Source organism: Pogona vitticeps, chromosome 2 (assembly GCF_051106095.1).
Source record: "Pogona vitticeps strain Pit_001003342236 chromosome 2, PviZW2.1, whole genome shotgun sequence".
In the NCBI taxonomy this organism is placed as follows: Eukaryota; Metazoa; Chordata; class Lepidosauria; order Squamata; family Agamidae; genus Pogona; species Pogona vitticeps.
Genome location: NC_135784.1, coordinates 1,061,094 through 1,071,696, shown reverse-complemented (window position 1 = coordinate 1,071,696; position 10,603 = coordinate 1,061,094). Strand labels below are relative to the sequence as shown.

Genomic DNA, 10,603 nt, shown 5'->3' with positions numbered 1-10,603 from the left:
ATTTTCCCCGCTGAAATTAAATCTGGGAGGGAGGGAGAAGCCACAGCCCTGAGCTCACAAAAGCTGGACAAGGGCTGTTCAATGACAGGAGTTTTTGCTGAACTCCTTCGTTCAAAGTTCAACTTTTGGGGCTCCCGAATAGGGTTCCTGAGGTACATAAGGTGTTCAAAGGGGGCTTTCCCATGGCCACCCGCCCCCTGAGTCTTGGTGGCTTAAAGCCCTCTCTGGGCAGTTTACCATTTAATGAGGCAGGCTACACATTGGCCCCCACCCCGAACAAGCTGGAAGCTCCTTTTGCCGACCTTGAAAGGATGGAAGGCTGAGTCAGTCTTGAGCGGGCTGCCAGGATCCGCTGGGATCAAAGGCTGACTGTGAGCAGCCAGTTGACTGTAACACTATTTATTTATTTATTTAAAATATCTTCGCCCTGCCTTTCTCCTGGAGAAGGAACCCAGGTGACATTGCGACAATGAAAGACCCCATTTACAGTTGAAAAGAATTGAGTATGCAAAGGGGGTTGACATCATAAACATGATGAACAACGAATAAGGAGGCATCTTGCATCAATTCAAAGGCAAGATGAGGGCAAATAGCAGGAAGTATAGAAATATTTTTTGCAAACCGCACAAGGCCTCTGAAAGGCTGTGTTTTATTGGGAGATTTTTTTTCAATGGTACACAGTACAAATCTTTTAAATATCACCCATCTCGGTGGCAAACAGAGAAATTAAAGTACAGTAAAGGTAAAAATCATTCAACAAAAAGAAAAAAGGAACATTGACACGGCCACTTTTCTCTAAGGAAGTCTGCAATGAATTGAATCCTCTCATAAGCACAGGAAAGTATAGGAAATCCGTCCTATAATCCATGCTTACATTGCCTACAATTTTTACCTTTCAAATTGCAAATACACTTGCAATGTGATCACAATGCTGTGATCTTAGATGGTGTCGATATCTGACACTTTGTCTTTTCTCTGTTATTCCCAGCCATTGCCAAGTTGCGCATTTTAAATATAAACACATGCCATGTTTGAATGATTGACATCCACATCTACCCCCTAATTCTAAATTCCCTTCCCCAAAATCCTACCCCCATTGAGAAGAATAAAAAATTGAGGGGGGAAAAACCCACAACCCATCACAAAAATACAGAACAGCTGAACAATTATATACCATTTCCCCGAAAATAAGACCTAACCTGAAAATGAGCCCTAGTATGATTTTTCAGAGTGCTTGTCAAGCAAGCCCTACCCCCAAAATAAGTCCCAGTGAAGTGAAACCCCTCCTTCCACCCTCATGCAGCAATGAGAAGAAGATGACATGGTTGTATTTGAATCAATGTAGATGGTTGTACAGTGGGGTCTCGACTTACGAACGACCCTACTTGAGAACAATTCAACTTACGAACCTGCCCTATAGGGTAAAAAAGGACTCAACATAAGAACTTCCCTCGAGTTAAGAACAGGGAAAAAAGTGCCCCCTCCCTCCCCTTAGAGGCTTCTGGAGGGGAAAGAAGGGTCAGAAACTTAAAAATAAAAGAAAGTCACCAGGCCTTGGTAGCCCCCAAACAGCAGGAAAAAGAGCAGGAAACAGCTAAAAGGTCCACACCAGAAGGGAGCCTGGCAGCCATTTTGTGCTTAACCCCCCCCCCCCCCCGCTCCTGCACCCTCCTCTCCCCGCCTATCAGCTGATGGGCTGGCTCTGAAGAGGCTTGGGGAGGCTTGCTCAGCACCTAAAAAGCCTGCCTGTATGTCTTTGCACTGAAAAAATCAGCACAACATGCTTTAAAACAGGCTTGTCCAACCTGCGGCCCGAGGGCCGCATGCGGCCCAGGTCAGCTCATAATGCGGCCCAGTGCAATTTTTTATTTTTAAAGAAAGTTTCAAGATACATTGCTGGTGCTTGCAGCCGGAATGTGGCACGGGGCATGTCACAACAGTAGAGGGGGAGAGAGGTAAGGAAGGAAGGAGAGGGGAGGGGACAGGGGGGCTGCATGACTGCATTGCGCCGTCCCTGTCAATAGGTGGACCCTCTTCCGGCCCCATGACGCTGCCGGAGTCGAAGCTGGCAGCCTCCGCTGTCTGAGATTGATAAGCGCGTTTGGAGCAGGGCTGCAGAGGACAGCTAGGGCTGCCCCCCCCATGCGGCCCAAACCAAATGTATGTGTGGCCCAAACCAAATTTTCATCTTCCATTGTGGCCCAGGGAAGGTGAAAGGTTGGACACCCCTGCTTTAAAACATGATTTTAAATTGGCTTCATTTCCTAAACCTAAGGGAAAAAAATATCCCCCTCTAGTGGCAGAAGGCAGAATAGCAGCTTCCCATTACTTTCTACGGACGGAAAAGAGCAGATACAGATTAAATGGTTTTCAAAGCATTCCTATGGGAAATGCTCGACCTACAGTGGGGTCTTGACTTGAGAACTTAATCCGTATTGGAAGGCAGTTCTCAAGTCAAAAAGTCTGTAAGTCAAGTCTCCATTGACCTACAGTGCATTGAAAACCGATTAATCCCATAACAGGCCGTTTTTGTTCCATTTTGGTTTTTTCTGGTCTGTAAGTCAAATCTCAGTCTGCAAGTCAAACCTAAATTTTGCGGCCAGAGAAGTCTGTAACTCAAAAAGTCTGTAAGTCAAGTCGTCTGTAAGTCAAGGGTCCACTGTACAAACTTTTCGACCTACGAACCACCTTTCAATACGGATTAAGTTCGTAAGTTGAGACCCCACTGTACATGAAAAAAAAAATGAAAAATCTCCTGAAAATAAGACCTACTGATTTTTTTTGGAGCAAAAATTAATACAAGACCCTGTCTTGTTTTCGGGGACATACGGTATTAAAATGGCAGTGAAGATACCTTGAGCCCGGTAATTTCAATGGGTTTCCATTGAGCCTGTCTCAACAATGTTTTTAGAGATTTTTAAATATTATCAGTGAGGGGGCCAGGCAAATGTCCCGGGAGTGGGGGTAGTTGATTCATTAATAGCGGTTCGAACCTTGAAAAGTCCCGCCCCCTATTTTTCTTCCTCCAGGCCTATCTCTCAGGGTCAACACCCTCAAGACGTCCCATCTGGGCAGTTCTCACTGGAAAAAAGGTGTCCAACCAGGTCCTAAAGTGCCAAAACACTTAGAACTTTAGCGGTTGGAACCATCACCCTGAAACTGGCTCGGAAGTGGACAGGTTACCAGTGCAAGGCAGGCAGAACTGGGGAGACATGGTGGTATTGATGAACTCCACCCACAAGTCTGGCCACCACGTTCTGGGCATGCTGGAGTTTCCTGAGCAGCCTCGTGGGCAGCCCTACATAAAAAGCATGGCAGTAGTCTATTCTTGGGTCTACCTGTCCATGGACCAATGTGGTGAGAGACCTGGGTGTCCAGTTAACAATCTAACATGGAAACAGGTGGATCAGACCCTGGAGGCTATCGGATCGTTCACTGACCACCTATGTCTCAAACTGCGCCCATCGTCCTGGGCAGAGTGGGTGGCCCCACCAAAGGAAAGAGAACCACCCAGACCATCGACAACCGTGGCATCCACCCAGACAACCTCCGTCTTGTCTGGGTTCAGCCTCAAGTTGGTTGTCCCTTGTCCACCTCACAACAGCAGCCAGGCAGCACTCAAGGGACAGGCCAGGATCCATCACAGAAAGACGGCAGGAGAGACAGAGTGGCCGTGTCATTGGCCTGCTGGTGACATCCCACTCTGAATCTTTGACTAACACAAAAAAGAGGAATTGAACTTAAACACAGAGAGGAAGACGGATGTTTGTTACAGCAGATATGTTCTGGTCAAGGGTGAAAATGGGAAGTTGGGTAAGCATAATTACTGTCAGTTGACCTGGTATAACCTAATGTACTAAAACATGGAGTTTGAAAATAACATTTACTGATTGCTGAAATTAGGGAGACATTAATCATATACATAAACAAAAGGGGGCTGGATAATCAGGAGGAGGGTTTGATTCAGGTGGCAAAGGGGTGGAATAATGGGAAATTAATTAGCTGGAATGGAAGTTCATTCGCCAATTGGTCGATGAGACAGTTAGTGGATTTTGGTATATAAATCTATGCTGCTACCTCATTTATTTGGAAGTTCTTGGGGGGGGGGGATTTCCAACTTGAACTTCCACGCTGCTGCAGTGAGAAAATAAAGCTTTTTCCTTGAATTTACCTCAGAGCTTGTGGGAGAGTTATTTATACTCCATGCAGATATTTCTGCACATAACAGTCTTGAAGTATAAAATCTTATTCTATTTGTTATTTCCTATATTAACTCTCTCTTGATTTTTGTATTAAGTCAAAGGCCTATATTTCACACCTTCCAGTCCCTCACCTTTCAATTAGCAGGCGGCCCATTTAGAAACATTCGTTTCGTTTAGTCGTTTAGTCGTGTCCGACTCTTCGTGACCCCATGGACCAGAGCACGCCAGGCCCTCCTGTCTTCCACTGCCTCCCGGAGTTGGGTCAGATTCATGTTGGTTGCTTGGGTGACACTGTCCAACCATCTCATCCTCTGTCGTCCCCTTCTCCTCTTGCCTTCACACTTTCCCAACATTAAGGTCTTTTCCAGGGAGTCCTCTCTTCTCATGAGATGGCCAAAGTACTGGAGCCTCAGCTTCAGGATCTGTCCTTCCAGTGAGCACTCAGGGTTGATTTCCTTTAGAATTGATAGGTTTGTTCTCCTTGCAGTCCAGGGAACTCTCAAGAGCCTCCTCCAGCACCACATTTCAAAGGCATCAATTCTTCGGCGGTCTGCTTTCTTTATGGTCCAACTCTCAGTTCCATACATCACAACAGGAAAAACCATAGCTTTGACTATTCGGACTTTTGTTGGCAAGGTGATGTCTCTGCTTTTTAAGATGCTGTCAAGGTTTATCAACGCTTTCCTCCCAAGAAGCAGGTGTCTTTTAATTTCGTGGCTGCTGTCTCCATCAGCAGTGATTATGGAGCCCAAGAAGGTAAAATCTGTCACTGCCTCCATATCTTCCCCTTCTATTTGCCAGGATGTGATGGGGCCAGTGGCCATGATCTTAGTTTTTTGATGTTGAGTTTAAGACCGTTTTTTGCACTCTCCTCTTTCACCCTCATTACAAGGTTCTTTAGTTCCTCCTCACTTTCTGCCATCAGAATGGTATCATCTGCATATCGGAGGTTGTTGATATTTCTTCCGGCAATCTTGATTCCAGCTTGGGATTCATCCAGTCCGGCCTTTCGCATGATGTATTCCGCATATAAGTTAAATAAGCAGGGAGACAATATACAGCCTTGTCGTACTCCTTTCCCAATTTTGAACCAATCAGCTGTTCCATATCCAGTTCTAACTGTTGCTTCCTGTCCCACATATAGGTTTCTCAGGAGATGGATAAGGTGGTCAGGCACGCCCATTTCTTTAAGGACATGCCATTAGTTTGCTGTGGTCCACACAATCAAAGGCTTTTGCATAATCAATGAAGCAGAAGTAGATGTTTTTCTGGAACTCTCTGGCTTTCTCCATAATCCAGTGCATGTTAGCAATTTGGTCTCAAGTTCCTCTGCCCCTTTAGAATCCAGCTTGTACTTCTGGGAGTTCTCGGTCCACATACTGCTGAAGCCTACCTTGCAGGATTTTGAGCATAACCTTGCTAGCATGTGAAATGATGCAATTGTACGGTAGTTGGAGCATTCTTTGGCACTGCCTTTCTTTGGGATTGGGATGTAGACTGATCTTTTCCAGTCCTCTGGCCACTGTTGAGTTTTCCAAACTTGCTGGCATATTGAATGTAGCACCTTAACAGCATCATCTTTTAAGATTTTACATAGTTCAGCTGGAATGCCATCACCTCCACTGGCCTTGTTGTTAGCCAGGCTTTCTAAGGCCCACTTGACTTCACTCTCCAGGATGTCTGGCTCAAGGTCAGCAACTACATTGGGTTGTCCAGGATATCCAAATCTTTCTGATATAATTCCTCTGTGTATTCTTGCCACCCTTTCTTGATGTCTTCTGCTTCTGTGAGGTCCCTTCCATTTTTGACCTTTATCATGTCCGTTCTTGCACCAAAGGGTCCTCTGATACCTCCAATTTTCCTGAACAGATCTCTGGTTTTTCCTTTTCTGTTATTTTCCTCTATTTCTTTGCATTGTTCATTTAAGAAGGCTCTCTTGTCTCTCTTTGCTATTCTTTGGAAATCTGCATTCAATTTTCTGTAACTTTCCCTATCCCCCCTGCATTTTGTTTCCCTTCTCCTCTCTGCTATTTGTAAGGCTTCCTTGGACAGCCACTTTGCTTTCTTGCATTTCCTTTTCTTTGGGATGGTTTTCGTTGCTGCCTCCTGGACAATGTTACGAGCCTCTATCCAAAGTTCTTCAGGCACTCTGTCCACCAAATCTAGTTCCTTAAATCTGTTCTTTACCTCCACTGTGTAATCATAAGGGATTTGATTTAGATTATACCTGAGTGGCCCAGTGGCTTTTCCTACTCTCTTCAGTTTAAGCTTGAATTTTGCTATGAGAAGCTGATGATCAGAGCCACAATCAGCTCCCGGTCTTGTTTTTGCTGACTGTATAGAGCTTCTCCATCTTTGGCTGCAGAGAATATAATCAATCTTATTTCAATATTGCCCATCTGGTGATTTCCATGTGTAGAGTCGCCTCTTGTGTTGTTGGAAGAGAGTGTTTATGATGACCAGCTTGTTCTCTTGACAAAACTCTATTAGCCTTTGCCCTGCTTCATTTTGAACTCCAAGGCCAAACTTCCCTGTTGTTCCTCCCTACTTTGGCATTCCAGTCCCTTAGAATGAGAAGAACATCTTTCTTTGGGGTCAGTTCTAGAAGGCGTTGTAAATCTTCAAACAATTGTTCAATTTCAGTCTCCTCAGCAATGGAGGTTGGTGCATATACTTGGATTATTGTGATGTTGAATGGTCTGCCTTGGATTCGTATTGACATCATTCTATCATTTTTGAGATTGTATCCCATTACAGCTTTACCCACTCTTTTGTTGACTATGAGGGACTCCTCCATTCTTTCTACGGGATTCTTGCCCACAATAGTAGACGTGGTAATCATCTGATTTGAATTCACCCATTCCTGTCCATTTTAGTTCACTGACGCCCAGGATGTCAATGTTTATTCTTGCCATCTCCTGTTTGATCACCTCCAGCTTCCCAAGGTTCATAGATCTTACATTCCAGGTTCCTATGCAATATTTTTCTTTGCAGCATCGGACTTTCCTTTCACTTCCAGGCACGTCCACAGCTGAGCGTCCTTTCGGCTTTGGCCCAACCACTTCATTAGCTCTGGGGCTACTTGTACTTGTCCTCCGCTCTTCCTCAGTAGTATGTTGGACGCCTTCTGACCTGAGGGGCCCATCTTCCAGCGTCATATCTTTTAGCCTTTTGTTTCTGATCATGGGGCATTCTTGCCAAAGATACTGGAGTGGAATTGCCAGTTCCTACTCCAGGTGGATTAAGTTTAGTCGGAACTCTCCAATATGTCCTGTCCGTCTTGGGTGGCCCTGCATGGCATAGCCCATAGCTTCTCTGAGTTGCTCAAGCCCCTTCGCCACGACAAGGCAGCAATCCATGAAGGGGATTTAGAACCATAGAATCATGGAAAAGGGAAGTTGGAAGGGGCCTACAAGGCCATCAAGTCCAACCCGCTGCTCAAGGCAGGAATATGGTCCAAGCAGATCTGCCAGGTGAGGAGCTAAGTTTTTCTTGAATGCCTCCAGGGTTGGAGCACTCCAAAATAGTCAAAACATAAAAACCAGCAGGGAGATGGAAGCTGAAGTCTGTAGATCTGGCCCTGCTTGGTAACCTACATATATCATTAAGACAAGGAAGTTGGAATATCACACCACAATGAGCCCCAATGAGATAACATTTAAGTTTTGTTTCCCAAACAAGGCATCTTTTCTCTCTTCAGTGAACACAACAATTTAGGAGACAAATGGGCAGAGATGGTATGCGTAGGGAGGAAGCAAGGCATCTATATTTCACTGTTCCTGAAGGCCATACATTGAGGCCCAGTAAATGCTACATAAACATATCAATGAGATAAGGAGAACCAAGGAACATCCTCTTCAGACTTGCAGGCATTTTTGGGGTATAACATGACCCTGGGTCAAAGGAACACTGGGCAGAGTACGGATATTCAGGTATAGCCAATAATCTAGACGTACGGAACGTCTTGGACCAATGGGAAGGAGGATCCAAGTTTTCAGGTCCAAGAACCAATAAGAATATTTCACTTTATGGCTTTTTGTGTAGAAACCTTATAAAATATCTATGCACTTTCTATTCGGAGCCTTTTCTCTGCTTTTAAGACAAAAGCTGTAGTTTCTAATAAAGATTTTATCGCAGCTGATTGTGCATCTTTGTCTGTTGACTGCGCCGGAGTTCCGAACCTAAAATTCTGGGCTAACAGTACCTGGTGCCACTTCCTCCAGAGGGGCCTCTGCTGATGAAAGGAGTAACCACGGTGGTGGCTCCGGTTCCTCCGGTGGCGGTGCCTGGGCCAAGGATCCCATTGGGGCTGGCAGGCCCTGGGTTGGTTTTGCGAGGAACAACAGCAGCAGTGGAGGGGGAGGCATTGATGTGGAAGGGGTTCTGAAGCTGGCAAGCCCAGTTGAGGAAAGGGCGGCAGTGGCTTCCACACATGGCCCTTCCAGCAGCACCGAAGAGGGAGCCGAACAAGAGGAGGGTTTAAAAAGTTATGGTAGGAGAAAGAGGGGAGGTGTGGGAAATAAAGGCAGGGCAGGGGGCAGAAGTTGGAAATCAACTCCCTCCCTCCAACCTTGTGCTTTGTTAGCCTCACCTGGGCACACTCTGAGTGGGGGGGGGGCGGAAGAGCGCACACTGCAGAGGATGATCCCAAAGAGTCACTGGGAACATAGGAGAAAAGGAGCAGCTCCTCCTCTCTGGCTGCCCAGCCCCTCTGCGAGCGAGGAAAGGGGGAGAGGAGGGGAAGAAGTTTCGAATCTCTATCGAGGGCTCAGGAGGGTCCCAGCGAGTCCCTGGTGGAGGCTGGAGCTTCACTTCACTAGGGCTTATTTTCAGGGTAGGGCTTATATTACAATCATCTTGAAAAATCATGCTAGGGCTTATATTCAGGGTAGGGCTTACTATCGGGAAAATATGGTAGCAGTTTCACTTGAGCAGTGGGTTTCCCCTTCGTATGAGATCTTGGATGAGTAAAAAGATGACTGCTTTTCTTAAAGGTCCTCTTATGTCCTATGCATTTCCATTGCCTCTTCCTGTATGAGGTCTTTGATATCTATGAACTTTGTTAGGATACCTGCCTCCACAGGACTCCTACCAGAAATTTACAGACTTCCCAAGCAAGGAAGAGATTCTACGATTCATCAGTGCTGATATGATGGCAAAAAAAGGGTGCTTCCCACAAGGAAACCAGGCTGTGGGGGTTCAGTATTCTCAGACGTCTGGAGATGTGCGATTTCCCTTGTGGGTTCAAAAAAGACAACTGACCCACTGGGGTCCTGCCAAAAGCTGTTTCTGAGGGGCTGTTCCATCTCTCCCTTTCTCTCTTTGGCTAGCTTGCCTCTCTCCTCCCTCATCTTTCTGCCCCACTCTCTGCTCTTTCTCTCCCCAATAGGGGGGGCTTCTCAGGTCTTATTTCTCCTTTCCGCCTCTTCATGAGGGATCATCAATTTCTCCCACTCTTTGGTCCAGGGATTCTCCATTCTCACAGGTCACAAAGGAGCTTCCACGTCACTCTCACATACACACTATATTCACGCTGCCACCAACCATTCCTTCATAAGACTCTTCATACAAAAGTATGATTTTCAAAATAAAAACGTATGTTTATTTGTGAGAACAAAAGGAATGGTAAATCACTTTATCAATTTAAAAATAAAAGGCAATCTGTAATATTAAAGTATCCTCTCATACACACTCTCTCTCAGACCTTCACTAACAGAGTACTTCATAACATGCACAAGCCCTAACTCCCTAAGTCCCTATCAGGTCCCTATCCAAACCCTATCTGGTTCATATCTTGTCCCTATCATAGACCCTATCTTAGACCCTATCTGACTCACACCACATTCACTCCCCCCTTAAATACCATGGCTCCACCCTCTGAAGTCCCTCCTCCCATCATGCTATAGGCAGATAAACCCTAGCCACAGCAATGACAGGCAGATGACATCATCGCTACCGTCACAATATCCACTTCCAGCCTTGAGGTAATATTCTCTCCTTCTTTTGCCTTCCTGTCTCTCCAACGTCTGCTGTCCCCTTTCTTGATTTATCCTTCCGATATATTTCTCTTCCGTCTTCCTGTCTTCTTTCTTTCTTTTTCCTCCTTCACCTCCACCACTCCTAACGTTCCCTCACCCGGTGGATCCTTCCCTCCCTCTGATGGGTCTTATGCTTCCCTCACTCAAACGTCCACCTTAGACACCTCAGCTCTTTATTTCCATACTCTCCCATCCCTTCACTGCTCTGAACCTTTGATTCTTCACCCGGACCTATGTCTATATTTTCCTGCTTTTCTCTGTGATCCTTCTCATCTGATATCTATCATCCTGTTCTCCCCACGGAGCTGTCGCTTCTCTGATGGGTCATATGTTCTTTCTCTGGGGCTTTATTCTCTTGCGATC

At 45.7% G+C, this 10,603-nt stretch overlaps 2 protein-coding genes across 2 annotated transcripts in view; both read right to left on the bottom strand.

Moving 5' to 3' along the window:
- The window catches only part of LOC144587199 (uncharacterized), a 263,842-nt gene that overhangs the window by 84,718 nt on the left and 168,521 nt on the right, over positions 1 to 10,603 (bottom strand). The gene's annotated exons all lie outside the window — the stretch shown is intronic.
- LOC144587304 (uncharacterized) overlaps positions 1 to 10,603 on the bottom strand; it is a 28,059-nt gene that overhangs the window by 12,992 nt on the left and 4,464 nt on the right. The window contains exon 2 of the mRNA XM_078387381.1: positions 1,381 to 1,384. Within this exon, the coding sequence (XP_078243507.1) occupies positions 1,381 to 1,384 (4 nt within the window). The remainder of the gene's footprint in view (positions 1 to 1,380; positions 1,385 to 10,603) is intronic.